This window comes from Lipophrys pholis (assembly GCF_963383615.2).
Source record: "Lipophrys pholis genome assembly, chromosome: 9".
In the NCBI taxonomy this organism is placed as follows: Eukaryota; Metazoa; Chordata; class Actinopteri; order Blenniiformes; family Blenniidae; genus Lipophrys; species Lipophrys pholis.
The window spans coordinates 21,207,415-21,226,436 of record NC_137639.1 but is presented as its reverse complement, the minus strand read 5'-3'; the positions used below and the strand labels follow the sequence as shown (position 1 = coordinate 21,226,436).

The window sequence follows — 19,022 nt, the reverse complement described above, 5'->3', positions numbered from 1 at the left end:
TTGCATGAAGAGACAGAGGAATGTGAGCAAGCCTACATCCACAGAAGATCTGAGTTTAAGTCTGAAAGGGGTTTTAAACAAACTTCCTGCTGAATATCTTGAGTAACTTTCAGCAAATTGGGGCTATTTCGGGTGCAGAATAGTCACGCTAAAATCTGATTTCTCTTCATTTACTTTGCGATGTGTCAAAAGATAGAAATGAAATTAAGCATTTTTTTCCGCAAAAGTATTGTATGTATGTTTTTATTGATTACTTTAGCGATAAAACACTTAAAGATGAAAACAATGTATACACAGTCCTAATTGCCAGTGATGAGGCACTCACCAAACCTAACAATACATCCTTGTACTGCAGACCTGCAGTAAATCCCACCGTTATGAAGGCTATAATGCACTGTTTTTGTTGAAACTGGAGTGGTATTGATTTTTACTTTATGGTCATTTTGGAAGTTCAGTATATCACAACACAATTCAGCAGCCACACAGACTGCAGGCCCCTAAATGATCATAAAGTTGAATCAACATCAGGCACACACACACACACACACACACACACACACACGCACACACACAGAAAGCACTATATAGTTGTACTTTTCACCAATAAACATGCCGTTAGAAGTTGGTATTAATGGACAGGTGTTTTTGTCTTGAGAATGTCTTGAGATTTTTGTTGTTGTCATGAGCAAGTTATTTTCTTGTTACTAACCGACCATATTTGTATTCTCATTTACGGGAAACACTTTGACATCTGTCCTTCTGTTCTCTAACACTTATCGGCTTTCGTTTCTCCATTCTCGCTGCTTCATCTGTTTATTTATTCCAGACAAACGCCTCGAACCATGCTCCAAATATGCTCCATCCTGTTAAGCGAAAGTAGGTCTGAAATCAGTAATTTGGAGAAGTGACTGGCATTCTGAATACTGAACGAGAGAAATTCACTGCAACCAGATGACGATGGCTAATTGTGCTGTCCTCAATTATCAAGCTGTTTGTATTCTTTCTCCATGCAGTAAAGTACTGTTATATCGTGCCATACTGGCGCCAGAGAGAAAAACAAATTAGCCTGAGAAAGTGGCCTTTGTTGCATGGTTGTGCGCTCGCTCCTTTGGGGTTTGGCCCATCGCTGAGCTTGGCGTAGCAAATGTTAAAGAAGAAATGATTGTGAGACATGCAACGTGCTCTGAAATATGAGGGTTTGATTGAGGGAGTTGAGTTATCGATGGTGAGCCTGTGAGCTTCTCAGCCTCAGGCAAGAGCTGTATGTAAATAACTAATTTTGGATTTGAGTTAGATTGTTGTAATTCCCCAAAAAAGCACAAGCAAGAATTCTGAAGCGGCTGTAACTGAGAATATCTCTCTCCTTCTCCTTTTCTCTGCGACAGGTATGCCTGTGGTCATCAGTGCGTCCCCGGACAGGTAACCAGGTGTGTAGTTGCCGTCATGGCCTTGAAAACCCTGCGGCTGTTCCCTCTGGTCTTGGTCTCGGTCTCGGCTGTGCTGGTGTCGTCTTCAGGGGAACATGAGTGGCACTTTAATCCAGGTGGGTTCATCCAAACACATGCAAAACAGAATTGATGACGGACTGTGTCTTCTCTCCTATAGTACTGACAATTTTAACATCCCGGCAGCTGTTGGATTTCCATGTTTGTTTGTTTTTGTTTTTGTTTTCATTATTTGTCTCAAACTCAGACATTGCGTTTCCAAACCTTCTACCTTCCTCCTGAGTTCAGTCACAGCAAACATCCGTACCGCTGCTCTGACATTCTCCTCACATTCTCAGATCAGTAAGACTCGTTCTTCGTCCACTATCAACAGGCTATCCTGTGTCCTCCCCCTGTCTGCCAGCCAGTCGTGTGTAATAGGAGAATGAGATTGCTGGGCGGTCCTCCCCCTTCCCCTGTGGCTCGTCAAGACCACTAATGCGCAGGCAGATCATGAAAGTGTCAGTCAAAATGTCGGTGAAGGGTGCAGGAAGTGAATGTGAGCCAGCCAGCCAGGTGTAACCAGAGGAGAGTGTTTGCAGTACGTGTCACCCTTCCTACTGCAGCAGCACCTTCTGACGGCAGCAGCTCCCTCCAGGTTATCCAGCCACCATCGATTATTGTTTTTAATCATGTGGCGTTTAATTATTAAAGTCTTTGAGTCGTTTAGGGAGGATTTCCCAGAGGCCCCAATGGCATCTTATCTAATAAAGCGTTGAAAATCAAAATGCATGACATTTGAATGATTTAAAATGGAGGACATAAACAAAGCGCACCTCAGAGGATTTAAGATTTTTGATTGATTACTGATCTGAATGAGTCAAATAGGAATCAGTTGTTTATGTCTGTTTGTCACCATAAGTTACATTCATGCTTTTTTGATTATGCTTTTTTTTTTGCTCCATACTATAAAGCCAGTAAATTGCCAGAAACGTACTGATCAGTGGTTTTCCACGTTTGGTTCTGGACCCCTTTTAGGCAGTCAAAGACAACCAAAATAAGACACTTCCTTAAGCTCTGGAGGGGACCTGAGACACTGCCCATTGCAAAGGTCTGATTTTTGTATGTTGGAGAGAGTGGGAGTGCCCACCAGTGTTTGGCATCACTGAAGGTCTGGATATGTTAAAACAAGGAACCACTGATCTAAATGAATTTGCCTGAAATATTCAGCCAATTTGTTAACTGCCATCACCACTTTATTCTAGTAATTCAGTAACTGTCTTGCTGTTGCAGTCAGAGTTATTTCATAGTATGATGCTCACTGTGGGCTACCTGCTACATAACCTTATCTTAGTATTGGTGAAGCCGTATAGGACTACCCTTCAAACAGAGATACTTATAATGTAATCTCACAATAAACAGGATGAAAAGGATCCATAAAACAATAACAACAACATTCTATACTATCCCAAACCTGTCAAAATCTGGGCTTCTGACATGATGGTCAGTTCTGCATCATGAGACATAAAAGCATCGCAGCACTCTGGTCAGAGATTGTGAGATGAAAGTCCATCAGAGAGGAAAACCAGCCAGCCTTTCAAGTCAGAAGCATGGAGTCTAAAATTAGCTTCAGTGAACCACTGCTAATCAAAGATGCTCACCCATCATGCTCAGGTACATCACAGCATCCAGAAACGCAGCATGCATTGGGTTAAAGATGTACAAAACACAGGAGTTGGGTTTTTAACAACCAAGTACATTTTTGTAGTTAGAACAGGCCCTGCCGCTTCACCGAGAGCTTATATTATTTACCAAACTGTTCCACCTCCCATCTGCACCTTGGTTTACGTGTTTTATTGAGGTTTACACGTTGCCATTTCAGTTTAAAGCATTGCTCACTATCACAAGGCCTCTAGTATCGCTCGAGGCTTTTCTGAAAGCATCAAAACTTTTCTTTCTTGTGCTTCTTAGATGTGAGAATTTGCTGTTTTTATTTCCTCACAAGGTAACAGCTGCAGGCAGACGACATGTTTTCAGGCTGTCCCTCTGTCCCTCTGTCCCTCTGTCCCTCTGTCCCGTTCCTGTTCAGTACAATATCTCCCAAATGCACTGCAGGAACACTAAAATGTGCACTTTTGTTCACTCTGAATTACTGATGATCTGATTCTAATGCCTTCATTCAGTGTCAACTGGGATAGCCTCAAGTCCCCAGTGACCCATCTCAGAATAGAGAGATATCAAAGAGAGACGAATGGCTTTATGTTTGGCCCATTTGTCTGAACACAATACTCCAAGAAATCCTACTCGTTTAAACTTTTATTACATTTCCGAACGGCATGCACTGCAGCCATGGCCATTCAGTACAAATGTGTTTCTCAGCTGCAACTTCTCTGGTTATCAGAGGCACCGCGAGAAACGCAAGAAAGTAAATCCATTTCCCAATTCTGTTTGTTGGTACGTCGAATAGTTGCATTAAAAACAAATGTCTACCTTGAAAAAGATTCAGTGGGATCAGTTGGAGGGTCAGGGGAATGCCTTTTTCAGACATGATATTTTCCTTAAAATTTTTGAGCGGAAAATCTGACATTAAGTAGTTGGAGAATACTAATTATTATTATTTTTTATTTTATTTTTTATTTATTTGGAGTCACAAATACAAAACTTTCATCTTAAAATTTACATTAGAAGTGATCCTCCTTTTCTTTTTAAATAAAGTAGAATGAATAACACAAATGCAGAACATGCACATCAGAACATGGGGTGTTTTACACTGTATGAAAAAAAGGGGTTGCACAATGCTTACTTTACAGATAAAACAATTACAAAAATGAGCAATCTAAGTGGAATATATTACAGAAAACTACAAAAAAATGGATCAAACGAAAGACGGTCGTTTTGGGGAAATGAACTTATTCCACTCTTATCAGATTTTGTCGAATTTTGCTTTCTGTAGCCTTATTGAGGAAGTGATTCTCTCCGTTGCAAAGATTTCATAGGTGATATCATGCCATTCAATAACAGATGGGCCATCTGGTTTAAGCCATTTTCTTGTTATTGCCTTTCTGGCCGCTAGAGGAGAATTCAAATTTTATTCAAGACTTTGCCCTGAGTGAGATGGGTTCAGCTTTAGTGCCGCTAAACTGAATGAATTGTTGTAGGAAATTGATGGAATAATGGATGGACCGCCATTTTGGAGTATGGCCCAGTTGGTCAAGGTTGGAGGTTCAGTCATCCAAACCCTGTTGAGACTGCTGAAGGAGTAAAATGCACTATAAAACATGTACATTTCTAAAACTCTATTTTAAAATAAGTGCTACCGTTGTGTTCTATATAGGAAGACTTATATTTTAAATTAAGTGTGTAACTGAGTAATGCTTTTTTGACCATTCCAAACAACCGTTAACAATAATAACTTATAATAGGAAATATATTTGTATATTCCTCATGTTTGGGAAAACACGATGGGGCACCACCACGGTGAGTCTGGATTTGAAGTTTGGGTGATGAACTCAAACATGAACTCATTTTGTTTTGTTGATGGAGCTGAATCGAGCTCGACAGTGTGAGCAGATAAGTGTAGTAGTCTGGCTAAAGTGTTGTGAGAGATGACAGAAAGCGAAGGTTGAATGTAGAGGACGCAGACCGCCAGAGACAGTGAGAAATGAAAATACTGCAGATGGCGGGTTGTTGATTGGGGATGTGCTATCATGATGATGTAATTATACAGGCACCTGTCCTCAGGGTGTGTGTGTGTGTGTGTGTGTGTGTGTGTGTGTGTGTGTGTGTGTGTGTGTGTGTGTGTGTGTGTGTGTGTGTGTGTGTGTGTGTGTGTGTGTGTGTGTGTGTGTGTGTGTGTGTGTGTGTGTGTGTGTGTGTGTGTGTGTGCGCGCGCGCTGCACCCGTCAGGGTTTTTAGGGTTTGTCATGCAGCCCAACATTCCTGTCCACTGACTCAATGACAGAAAGTGAGTTAGACCCCCACCCCGCCCCTGCCTCTTTCTCTTACCCTCAGCCAACCCTCCGTATCACTGTCAGTAGCCATTTCCACTTTATCACTGACCAAACACTCCCTCAGCCGCTTGTCCCCCCACCCCTTCCTCATGACTGACTTCAGAGTGGATAGCTGGCTCGTTTGGTAATCCCTGCCTGGGACCACACTATCTGGATCATTTGATAATGCTGCTGCTGGAGCAGAGTCGGTGCAGATAACTGAGACCTGTCTGCTTTTTTTTTTTTTTCCTTTGCCCTTAGTTTCTTTGACTCTTTTGTTCTCTTCCTGCAAATCCCCAAGTTGTGGTAATGGGAAAGGGAGCAATGCAGGAGCCCCAGGGAGGCGGCTTTGTAAGCGATGTAGAGCAGGTTGGAACGATGAAAGTGAAAAGGTGCAGTCTTTTAGAAGACATATCACAGCGATTCACAGGGGCGATATAGTCAGAGCAGCCTATGTGAATAGCCTTAGGAATAAAACTATGTAAAGCAATGCATAATTATTTTCCCTAGTAACTTTAGTTACTATAATATTAGTAACAGTTGTGATTACTGAAATTTCAATGGGCTTGTCGTATTTGCGATGCGTTTTCTTTGTTATTAGTTCTTCTTTTGTAGAATTTCTGCCATCCAGATTATAAGGCATCTCCCTCCAACAGGCTGATGTAACTTCAGCTGGATTGATTGAGTGACTGAGTCATTAGACCGACCCACACTGTGCTGACAGCTTTAGCTGCTCACAGCAGCAGTACAATGTTACAGCTATGCTCACATTATTATTATAAGGAATTTTTAGCAAAAGAAAGAATTCCAAGTTATACAACAGTTATTTCCACAAGTAATGAATTATGTTTTATTTGCAGTTACAAAGTAATTCTACCATCTTTGAAAGGAGTAATGAGTAACTAAATGCTCAAAACACTGACTATTGGAATTAGGCTGCTTTTGTTGTTGCTGATTTACTGATATAAATGATTCAGAACGCTGCATTTCCAAGTGTCATGAAGTCACTACTTATCCTCAAAGAGTCTGCATTAAATAACAGCAAAAAGAGCGCTTGTATATTATTCTCGGTCCACTCCCTGTCTGTGTGGGCTATGAGGCATGAAATCCGGAAGTTTTCCCAGAGATGACATAACGACAATATGCTCCATGACTAATGTTGGCGGCTGGCTGTCAAATAGAAATATTAAGTTTCCTCCGGACATGTATCCCTCATGAGCGAGATTTTTGTCATATCTTTATCTGGCCTCTGTCTCCATCTCACTTGCTTTGTCTATTTCCCCCGGTGCTTCACTTACAGCTCAATGTCGTTACGCCCTCGGGATGGAGGATGGCACCATCCCAGACTCTGATATCACTGCCTCCAGCGCCTGGTCAGACTCCACCGAGGCCAAACATGGAAGGTAGGACGTGTCTGTGTGTGTGTCTGTGTGTGTGTGTGCGTGTGTGTGTGTGTGTGTGCGAGCTGGAAAGGGATAAACTACATTAGTGTAATTAAAAAGATTTCCTTGGAGACAAACTTTATTTTTTTTTGGAAAACTGTAATTCATCTCCCACGTAAAAGAGTAATTGAACACCCGGCTTAAAAAAAGCTGTCAGCAGCAGTGATCTCATGACTCACTACACACACATCTACATCCCAACATCAAAGCTTAACTGCTAAAGTCCAGCAAACTGATTGGCTGGCCATAAACAGCTTGATTTTTATCCAAATATTGTACCCCGTTACGGACGAAAGTTACGAACAGCAGGGCCAACACTTTGTTTTAGTTAAGATGTCATGATTTAAAAAACAACAGCCATGTGGTTTACATTTTTGCTGACTTTTTTTCCTTTGGATGTGTGCCCTACAGTGATGGATTACAGAGGTTATTTTCCTGTCATTGCCGTTAGTCACAGATTTGTTGTTGTGAGATTACGCAGTGCAGACGTTACCTGGCAGTGTCAGTGTAAACCTTACATAAATTAATCCGGAGCTGACGTTCACTGAATTGGGTTACATAACTCAGATGACTTCAATGCAGAGCATTTGAAGTTATTTTCACATCGTTTTGAGATGAATGGAAACCTATTAGTTTGCTGAAAGGGTGAAAAGAGATTTTTCAAATTTGCAGCACAAAGCAACGCTCTAGCTTTGAGAGAACAATGATGAGGGTTGATGCAAAGTGTGTATCTTTGGTGGTAAATGTATTAAAAGCATGCAAAGCCACAGGTGGGGCACTTCCAAGTTCCTCTTTTTAATCCAGCCTTTGAGAGAACTTCATACATAGAAAATATAATTACCACTTTAAATAGCAGCAACCGGCCCCACAAACTGCTGCCCACAACTCATTATGCACAGCAGAGTCTATTAGAGGCAACAAAACAGCAACTAGGTGTGATTATCAGCCGGCATTATCAGTGTTGTCATTAAAACAGTAAAGGTCAGCATGTCACATATTCTGTTGAACAAACTGGACTATGTGCTCTGTCTCTGCTAGAAAAATATCTCCTAATGCTCATGGGCATCTTGTCACTGAGAACCCTTGTTGGCAATACTGCGTGATCTCGTAACCCGTTACTGTAACATGACTGCTTTAGACAGTAACTTGTTAGTACGGGCTTACTAATATATAATTAATGATGCTGTTACAATGACTGAACTTTTTGTGAGGCTGTGACTCACGAGAGGCGAGATTCTTCCTAACAAGAAAGCCCCTACATTACATTGTTTTAAAAAGCATTTCTGAAGAGGTAATCATGTTTTAATTACCAAATAATGCTTGACTTTTACTTTAAGATACCTTATAATTTCATTTTAATTGAAGTAAGTCTTCTGTGTGGACATAAAATGTATTTATATAACAAAATGAACTAACAATAATATAAGAGCTCTAATTTCATGTGTCAAATAAAATGGACTTCATTTGTTAACCTGTTCCAACCTGGTTGGTAAATGGGAAATTCTTTTGTTCTCCTCGTCAGAAAAGCAGCACTTGTGCTTTGGCATTTGAAAGAAATGCTGCTCCAAGGAGTATCTGTGAGTTTAGTATCGCCGCTCACGCTAAACAGTACTGCAGGCCCTTTTAAATACAAACTCAATACTCTCATGAAACCAATGAAAATCATACATTTTCCTGAAAAACAAAAAAAAGAACTTGAAAATATTTTTTTTTTTGTCTTTTATTATGCTTAAGAAGTGGTCTCCATCCCTGGCCCACCATGTGTGTTTGAGCAGAGTGAGCTCTAACATCCAGGACATTTGATCTAAAGAACCAGGGATGGATACTGCTGCTGTAAAGCGTCTCAGAGTTTTATCTGGGTTTCAAAAGTGTTCCATAAATAGTAATGAAATGTATTATTGTTGGTGAAAACAGTTGGAGAGCTGCTGTCCTTAAAGTGGTTTTTAGTTTTTGCCAACATTAGCCTCCCTCACAGTGCCAGAGATGTATCAATAAATTATCTCCTGTTTAGAAGCGACGTCTGCATCAATTTGTTTCTTTCATGAGCAAGTGTATTGCAGAGTTCTACACGATTTCTGCGAAGTGTATTACTCTTATGGGAGCACACGAGGTTGAAAATACCCGACTGTCATAATGATTGGTTTATCCAAAACAAACCAGAAAAAGCATGTGTGCATCACCATTTGATTTCCAACGAACTGATATAACTTCAGCTGAACCTGATGAGAGAATCGATTTGACTGGCGGTGCTGACTAATGTGTCACAGAAATACCAATACATGCACTCCATTAAGACGTCCTCATTAAGACTGACTATTAAAAGTAAACTTTATCAAGTGACAACATTTTCTTTTTTGTCAGTAACTTGTAAAGTAACTCAAATGCAAGTAACCACTATCTGTGTTCAAGTATTGTGAGTACAATACCCAACAACGCTGTTGTCTGAGTTTGTCTGTATGTCGTATTTTCAAGCTGTTGGCGGCACGCAAAAGCAATTTTCAGGCATTTTATTAGATTATCATCGAAGAAGATATTGTGTGTCTCCATAAAACCTGCTTGATAATTACGTTACCATGTCATCTGTCTGGAAGTGAGGTCTGATTTACAACGGCAACATGCTACAGCCGTGTGTGTGTGTGTGTGTGTGTGTGTGTGCGTGCGTGTGTGTGTGTGTGTGTGTGTGTGTGTGTGTGTGTTCATTTGTCTCCATCATTGTGTTGGGCTGGGTCTCTTGGCCGAGTGTCTAAACATGTGGAAATGATTATTAACCCAAGCTATGTTTAAGACACATCAGGGAGACCCAGAGAGAGAAAACAGAGAGCGCAGCGGACATAAAGTAAGAAGAAGAAAAAAGAAAAAAAAAAGCAAGCGAGCGGGGTTTAGCTGCAATCGCGTGCTGAAAGCTGGGGAGAAATTAATTTAAAAACAGGGTTTGAGGGAAGGTGTTGTGTGAAGTGAGAGACTCAGGACTGCTAGGCATCATTTCGCCGCTGTTATTACTTTTGGCCAATTGAATATAGGCATTTTGCTCGATGCAGTGAATTGAGAACAATGAGATGACTAAAGAATTGGCTGGTATATCGGCAAGCAGTAAAAGGGATGTGGAGAAAGAAATAGGAGATAGATGAGGGGCTGGGGAGAGCAGGTCTCAGTTATGGTAATCCCCCCCCCCCCCTCCCTCCCTCTATCACAGGACTCTTGATGGCGCACTAATGTGTTGATATCATCTCGTTGCTCGCAGCCGTATGATCTCGCTGACTGACTTGAGGGAGGATTGATTGAAATTCAAGCTTCGCTGTCAGTGGGTGACTGAGTTGATATAGTGATTTGTTTGGCGGTCAGAGCAGCAGCTTGCATTTCGAGAGGAGCTCCACAGTGGTCAGAGCGTGGTTGTGGCCTGGCGTCTGTTCCGAGGCTCCTCGTACGAGTTGCGAACGACACACTGCCAAGTCTGTGGTCTGCATGCGGCCGACGTGTGGTGCTGGCGTGACCTCTTCTTCTCAGGCTGCATTGAAGGAGGTTGCAGCGAGCGAAAATCTTTGTGTGTGGTCATGGCGAGGCCCGCGGTGCTGCGAGCAAACATCGGTCCACGCCATATCTTATTGTGAGGTTTAAAGAATGCTGAGGAGCTAGTAATTTTCACTCTTTTCATGGTTGTTTCCTCTCTCCATGAGCCCTGTGTGTTCTCTATATTTTCCATCTGTCCACAGTCTCTCCCTCGCTCCGAGTTTTTAGCCATTTCCAGGTCTCCTTCTCTCAGCTTTTCTCTTTGTCAGGCAGCCTTGCTTTATTTATCTGTGAACATTTGGCTGCTGTGGAATCCAATATATGCTCTGCTAGACGAGGAGGATTGGACTGTTTGTACTGAATTCTCACTTGTATTTCTGCACACTGCCGGCACCGAGGGTTTTGATCTAGTCAGTATTGTAGGTGTGCTCGTATCTGTGTGTGAATGTTTGTAAGGGACTGCAGGTTTGTGGACTTTTCGCTCGTGTTTTTGTTTTCAAAACTTCAAGTTAGTACTTCTTACTGCATTACGTCACATTAATTTCTCCCGTTCTCTCTGTGTGCGTCTCAGGTTGAGCACTGGGGAAGGCGATGGCGCGTGGTGTCCAGCAGGATCCGTCTTTCCCGGCGGATCAGAGTACCTTCAGGTCAGATACTCACTTTACTTACTTCGCACTACAGGGAATGCTTTGTTTATAGAGAGACTAATGTTGAATGATGGGGTTGTTTTTGTTAACCCTTTCATTCCTCTCCACTCACCGCTGACAGGATATAACATTCTTGCTCCCCTGACCCCTGGATCAGAAGTGTCAATCTCATAAAAACATAAAAAAACATTTCATCTCTGGTGGGCCGGACCAGTACAATGTTAGTACATTATAAAAAGTCTACATTTAAATAACCTTCTTTCTACAAAATCTAAAGAAGCGCAATTTTGATATAATTAACAATATTTCCTGCTGCAAAATAAATGAGAATAGACTTTCTCCGGGAGTATTTTATCGTCCGAAAATGCATCATATTTCTTAACTTCATGCTTTATTTGTCATTTCAAATCCACAGATAGATCTGAAATCCAACTACCACAGTGTTTGTCTTCATTCTAGTCTGAGTTTGCATGATTTCAGCAGCCTTCAGCAAGTTTTTCTAAATCCGCCCTCACAAGGTGGATTTAAGGCAAATGCTACGTCGATAGCAGTGGGATAGCTGCCCTCCAACTGCTGCATCAATAATCTCTCCACTTAGTTTACAGATACAGCTACTGTTATTGAAACGTTAAAGTTAAACTTGGCCTTGTGATTTTCACACTAAAACTCTTCCTGTGGGCTGAATAAAAGCCACTCACAGTTTTGGCACTCCGGCCTTATGTTTGACACCTTTGCCCTTGAATATTTATTGTATCTTTAAAATACCAGAGAGCAGAGAAATCAAACTTTGTGCCCATATACTTGTCATTCTGGTGGCTGCAAGGACTTCCACAGTACGGCCAGCTAATCACTTGCATGATTCAAGAGCATTTCAATCATTTCCCAATATCGTCAAAAAAGCACAATGATACAAAAAAAATCTGCCATATATATAACAAGTTGACATTGTCTTCAAAAAAGAGGCACAGACTCTCACTCATTGCACAATAAATCCAGACTTTCTGAATATAATTAGTCATAGGAGCATTTCTGTACTTATGAAAGTAAAAGTAATATATTGCTGTCATCTTATAAACTGTTACTGTACTTAAAGACATTGCTTTGGCATGGCATCCAAAAACATACCCAAAACCTTTTGGGAAACATGTAGTCACTCTCTTGTAGATAATCATTTGAATGAAGATGCATCACTTTTACATAACAATTAAATCAAACATACAAATCGAAAACAAAAAAAAAAGCAAAACAATACAGTGGATTCAATTTATATGACAGTAATTGCTTTTTTAATAATGGATACAGTGGGTTCTGTCTTAGCTGCCAGCCATCTTGCAGCAATTTTCCTTAAACAGAAATCTCCATTTTAAGGAGCCAGCTTGGCAGGTCAGCCTCAGACATCCAAAACAAGTCAGGATGATTCAATTGAATCTTACCAAACTAATTTAGTTCTCAAGTCATTATACAAAGGAATATAATGAAGTTTCTTCTTCTACGTTGCCAGCTGTCATAAAATTGATACCGATTTTGCGCGTACTCTTTAAAGTCAAAGTGCTGAATCAAACTTCACTGACTGTTTCTGCTTTTTTATATGCAACAGCAGTGGACAAGGTGCTGTACCTGCGGGTGAGGGGGTGGCGATGGGGTATTGTTTAACACACTCGCAATCAAAGCCAGGGACATGTTTAGATGGATGTTAGTCTTAGAATTCAGTGACGCTGGCAAGCTCGAGTCTTTGTGAGTCCTTGTCATTGCAGATGTTCAAACAGGCTTAAAGCAGCTGGCGACGTGTTGAGCAGTTTTTAACCAACATCAACGATATCCATCTGCAGCCTACAAGACTAACACTGACACCTAGTTCCAAACACACCTACTGTCGACAAAACACTGAAGCTTATACAGTCTGTGTTGAAATGTAAAAAATAACTAATAGCTTTTCAGTGATATTCCTATTTTCTATGTTCTAATTTATTTTCAGTGAAGGACCAGTAAAAAGCTTTTTAGCCTAGACAGGTTTCATTACTTGAAAAAATTCATATTGCGTAATCATTGCATGTAAAGTACCCAACATCTTCTTTACCAATACAGCAAGTTCGGATTGAAAACAACTGAAGTCACAAGATAGAGAGAAAAACATTTATTCACTGATCTACAGATGATCTAAAGTCACAAATTAACCTAACATGCATATCTTTGGACCATAATAGGAAGCCCGACTTTTAACAGTTGCTATGAAAACACTTCATCAAAGGAAGAAATATTGTTTTTGAGTTAGTTACTTGAGAAACTGGTGTTGCTGTGTTTTTGGATGGACTCAGAAGAGTCAAAGACCTGCTTTTGAATAAAAGTTACGGTAGGGCACCTTAAGATATGCCCGTGTCTTGTCGGCTGCAGAATGAAATATAATTTAAAAAGATCAATAAATCTGCCAGTTTTAATACCAGTATTAATCCGTTTCATTAGAGCACGGCCATATATTACAGTTTATAGCTCAAAAGTCAGAAGTGGGAAAAGTAACGTCCCGCACTTCACTAAAAGTGCATATGTTTGTGTCAAAGTTCTCTTAAAAGCGCGGGTACTGAGCCAAATAACTCATTAGAAGGAAGAAAGTCCAAGTTCTGTAATGTACTTTAACACCAATGTATTTCAAAGTACTTAAACAAATGTGAATTTTTAACTCCTCTTTTGAGGCACCCTGAACCGTTCTTTGATGATGATGACCCTCAAAAGAAAAAAAAGACAGTTGTAAGCTCATCATCAAGTTGTTTTAAATGTCTTGGAAGTTTTCCTACCCTGTCTAGATTATCTTTTTTCTGAATCACCTGAACTTCCTCCTGCTGTTTCTCCTTCTGTATTACAAACTGTACACTTACTGCATTAGATACTTTCTATCCACTTCTGTGAAACACCTTTTACAGTGTGCTGTACATCTCTGGCGCTTCTTCATACATTTGTGTACCTCAGTCATGTATTTAGGTTTGTCATGATCATCTATAGATTGACCTGCGCAAACTTCACTTCCTGGCTCTGGTCGGCACCCAAGGCCGCCATGCCGACGGACACGGCCAGGAGTTTGCTCGTAGTTACCGCCTCCGCTACTCCCGGGACGGAGTGAAATGGAACACCTGGAAGGACCGCTGGGGCCAAGAAGTAAGCTCAGGTCTTCTTGATGAGGGTCTCCCTCAGGTCTGCACACAAGTGGAGGTAGACGATGGATTGACAGTGATTAAGTAGCCTTTGGGTATCAAAACCAGGAATGTACAGAAGAGGAGTGCTCTGTATTATTTATTTAAAAAAGATCTTAGTGCTGCTGCGTGTTATGTAGAGTTAATTACAGCTGACTGTATTACTCATCTGTTTTCAATGAAGTTATTCATTTGGAGTTGGTGCAGAACTTTGGGAACAATGTTTCTGTTCTGACAAGAGCAGCCGTCACTATCTGACTTCTCAAGGGTGCAGAACAAGGTACCTCTTGTTCTATTTGGTAACTCACCAATATTGTCTTTGGTGATAAGTCCTGCTCTGTGTTTTGTATCACTATTTCATGATAGCGTGTCAGTTCAGACCTCCATTGTTAAGAGAAGGGGTCACTCTGTGCGTTTCCAATTTTGGGCAAGCAATTCTGAAACTGTGAGCCAACGCATTTCACCTACACTGAACTGCCCGAGGCATCCTATATAAAATCTGCTTTCTTCCTACATTTGCCTGTGAAGAAAAAATGAAATCAGTTTGTTTTAGTACTGTTTGGATGAAATTAATCTGAAGACACACGCTGAATAAAGAGTCAGAAGCTTCAGGCGAGATTCCTCCCTTCCTGCAGTTGAAGCAAGACTGAGCAATGTGCTGTGTGATTGAACCGTTGTTCTTCTCTCCCACAGGTGGTGTCGGGTAATGAGAACACCTATGATGTTGTGCTGAAAGATCTGGGACCTCCCATTGTGGCCCGCATGGTTCGTTTCTACCCCCTGGCAGACCGAGTTATGAGTGTTTGCCTTCGGGTGGAGCTCTACGGTTGTCTTTGGAACGGTAAGTGTTTGGGTGGTAGGTGATGGACACATTAAGAAAGTGCAAAGATAAATAATGTGCCCACTGTTTTGGACATTTAGCTCATTATCTGGTCATTAGTTGGTCATTAACTTGCTATCAGAGATGCCCTCGGGCTATGTTAAAGGTTTTCTGCTTTGCAGATGTCAAAATTATATCTGCACAACAAAAAATACAACATTCTAAGACACTTAAATAACGTAGGCAGACCTTGGAAAACCTTGTGATCCTGCTTTTCTGTGTTGGTTAAAGTGGTGTCTGCCAAAGTTTAGTTTCATTGTAATGTCTCCTACCCCTCTGGGCTGAGAGAACTACTAGTTAGAGACAGAGAATGTTGGAAAATGTGCAAATTTTCAACGCAAATGTTGCAAGAATGTGGCATGAACTCCAGGGAAATAAAAAACAAAACTTGTGCCTGCCCTTGCATGTATTGTGCAAAAACACTTGCTTATGATTCAAACAACAATTTCCAGACTGTCTTGCAATTTGATGCAATTTTATTTATATACCAACAATAAAAACAAAGAGGAAAAACTCAACTATTCCACATAAGGGTGTAAAAGTGATGGTGGAAAGGAGAATCTCCTGTTTTTTGTCAAGAACCCTCTGCATAACCAGATTCAGAGGTGGCGGCTTTTTACTGTTCACTTTGGAGGTTAAGGGATAGAAAGAGAGAAAAGGATAAGGACACCGACAGAGTAATCGCTCAAACACAAATTTTTGTCATCAGACAATTTGTCAAGCAAAATAGAAATCACAAAAGAGGTGCAGACGCTGCTGAATGGGGAACTTTCTGATTTCCAATTTTCTGAAAATTATTCTTAATTTCTCAGAATGAATAATTCCCCAAAACTAAATTGAGAAAGGTTTGATACTTCTGAGAGAAACATGACAGTATCCAGCAAAAAAATTATCTACAAATTTAAAAAAAAAAATATTCTGAATATTAAGCGACAGGTTTGCAAGACTATGACTCATACAGGGAAGATGCAGCCCCACTGCCAATGTTTCTAGATGTTTCAGGAGCTCCGTGAGCCCAGTGAGATAAGGGATAAATGCTTTGTCAAATAAGAAAATACAGTTTTTCCCCAGGGAAGCAATGTTTGGGAACCATTGACTTGACAGAGCATTTGATGGGCATACTCAAAAGCAGATCTTCAGATCTTAATAAACTTGATGACTTCTCTTATGTTGAAGGTGACAGTTTACTACTGTCCTGGATTGATTCCTCTGTCGGAGGGCAGTGATTAAGAGTGCATGTTTTTTCCATACGTCCCATACGCAGGGTTGAAGCATTACATCAAGTTTAGAGCCCACAGGATTTGCCCGGATGAAAGAAGCCACACTTTGATAAATGATGTTGGTGGCTGTGTTTCCTGAAGCACAACACTGACTAGCGGGATATTTACGACTGGCTCACCTCGTCTCCTGGCCCATCCGCCTCCCTCATACAGCACGAGGTTGCCTGTAAATCAGAGCTGTCACCAACACTAAAAGACCCCGGCCCGTGTCTTCGGGGAGGCCATCTCTGTAAAATATGCTCCGCTGTGGTTTGTTGAGGTGCTGCAGCCCGGTTCATCTACAGGACAGAGATTACGTAGAATCTGCACAGTGTTTGGTTTTGCACACATTTGACTTCATCTCACCTCAGATTACAAAGAGGCAGGACAGAGTTCTTCCTTTGCTTGTTTTTTTTAAACTTTTTGCATCCACTTGACAGGCGAGCACTCGGTCATTGGCGCTCAGATATAATCACATCCACAGACACTCGTTTATGTGCAAACAGAGCGTACTGCACACATACTGTAAATGTTTATTATGTGTAGCAGGCCAGCGCGCTTTAGCCAGTGTCGTTGACGTCACCACTCGTCTCAGGGAGCAGGTTGATTAGCTGTATATTATAGCAAGGAAGCTTGGGTTTCGCCGATAAATGGTGGCTGGAGCCGAGTGGGCCCGAGGAGCTGACCCCTTTGTTTGTTTTATTACTAAAAAACCAGCCGCAGCCATTTCCCCGCTGCACTGATTTCTGTATAATGCGAGCTTAGAAGACGTGTAGCTGCTCTTGATGAAAATGCAACGCGCCAAAAGTGAAATGGGACGCAACTCAAACTGCAATTTACCAAAAGTATGTTCAGTTTCAACCCCACGACGGTAAATTCCTGCCTATCCATCTCTGTCTCCCCAGACGGGTTAAATGCTTACGCGGCTCCTGTGGGTCACGTCATGCACTTGCCTGGGATGCCTGTCTACCTGAACGACTCCACTTATGATGGCAGCACAGAACAAGGGTAAGAGATTCAGCTGCTCCAGGTGTAGTTTCCATTTCCATTTTTATGTGTGAGTAGGCGTCTGATTTCCATACAACCTCTAAACTCATTGATTTTCTTTTTATGGAAATGTACAGACGCGGTTACAACACTGTTGTGGTAAATATGATCATGATGAGAATTCACACATTTTGTCCTGAGGAATGTGTTTTGAAAAATGTGTCTCAATCAATGAAATACCAAAAACGTCCAGACAGCGCTCATCACATCTGCCGCAGTAAAGTGAGGCCTCAGCCGAATCCTTTCTTGAAAGATTTTTCTGCCTGCCTAATCGAAAGGGAATGACATTATTTTTTTAGCGGCTCTGGGATTTGAGGCGTGTTTCCTGGCTGTAATGTTTTGGCAGGGAGAAAACGGGTGGGGGGGTTGAGGGGTGGGTAGGGGGGTTGAGGGGTGGGTGTCCCCCCACTTGCATGAGCTGTGCAGTTAATGGAGCTGAAATGTTTTGCAAGCGGGCGAACCCACAGTCTTGATGTAATCCAGACGTACTTGAAGCAGATGTACGTGTGAGGGCTCATATGGCGGGGAGGGAGGAGAGCTGTTTTGTGACTCCATTGTGTGTGTGTGTGTGTGTGTGTGTGTGTGTGTGTGTGTGTGTGTGTGTGTGTAGGATGCAGTTCGGAGGCCTGGGTCAGCTGTGCGATGGCGTCCTGGGAGGTGACGACTTCATACAAACCAAAGAGCTCAGGGTGTGGCCCGGGTATGACTACTTAGGCTGGAGCCGGGAAGCCCTTGGGCAAGGCAGTGTGGATATTGAATTCCACTTTGAGAAACCACGGGTCTTCCACAACATGCAGGTAGGCACTGAAAGTAGCGTTTGTGTGTGTGCTAATCGGTGGGTTAATGATCATTGCTATAATCACTATGAAACCTTAAACCCAATATCAGCACATATCCTGGTATGCAAGAGATTTTTTAAAGCTGTTTGAAACTGTCAACTGATGTTCCTAAAAAGCAGTTTCAAAGAGCTCCAGACAGGTAAACTTTACACGGCACCATCACTTTGTGGTCAAGTTATTTATTGACGGGTGAAAAACTGAGTGGATCCTTTAGTGTGTTTTGACCCATTGTGTTAGTAGATCATGAAAGGAATGTATAAGATGCAAATAATGACAAGTTTGTTATATTTAGTAAATTTACAGCCTTGACTTAGGAATACCGAAGACTGGAGCACTTTCAGAAATCCTTAAATAGGGAGACATTATTTATTTCTCTCTCGACCAACTTTATCAATGAAAGAATGGAGGAGAAAAGAAGAAGCTTTCATCGTTCCTTTTTTGTTTTGTTTCATTGGATTTTACATAATTTATTATGACATTTATTCATTTATATGCCATCATCTTCTTAATGTTTTTTTCTTTCAAGTTTTTCAAAAAACAAGCAAAATATTGAATCAAACATAGACTATCTAATATGAAAAAATTGCATTTCCTTGTTATTTAGACTAAATAATCAGATTATGTCACACTTTTAACATAGGCTGTTATACTTTGGGGATAACATCTGTTCAACTAAGGACGGAGGCTGTTTTACCAGAGGTCACCAGTGTCATCTAGAAAAGTGACTTAGGCCATTAGTTCAGGAATGCTTCTTTCTTTAGGTCTTTCTGTCTTTTTTGTCGTGCTGAATGTGTTGTACGTGCAAT

At 41.3% G+C, this 19,022-nt stretch overlaps 1 protein-coding gene across 2 annotated transcripts in view; it reads left to right on the top strand.

Annotated features, from left to right (window-relative positions):
• Positions 1 to 19,022, top strand: part of ddr1 (discoidin domain receptor tyrosine kinase 1) — a 54,149-nt gene that overhangs the window by 15,968 nt on the left and 19,159 nt on the right. For both annotated transcript variants that reach the window (XM_080471056.1, XM_080471057.1), the window contains exons 2-8: positions 1,386 to 1,543; positions 6,714 to 6,816; positions 10,934 to 11,009; positions 14,004 to 14,156; positions 14,885 to 15,032; positions 17,236 to 17,338; positions 17,988 to 18,174. In XM_080471056.1, the coding sequence (XP_080327182.1) occupies positions 1,444 to 1,543; positions 6,714 to 6,816; positions 10,934 to 11,009; positions 14,004 to 14,156; positions 14,885 to 15,032; positions 17,236 to 17,338; positions 17,988 to 18,174 (870 nt within the window). In that variant the 5' untranslated portion in view covers positions 1,386 to 1,443. The remainder of the gene's footprint in view (positions 1 to 1,385; positions 1,544 to 6,713; positions 6,817 to 10,933; positions 11,010 to 14,003; positions 14,157 to 14,884; positions 15,033 to 17,235; positions 17,339 to 17,987; positions 18,175 to 19,022) is intronic.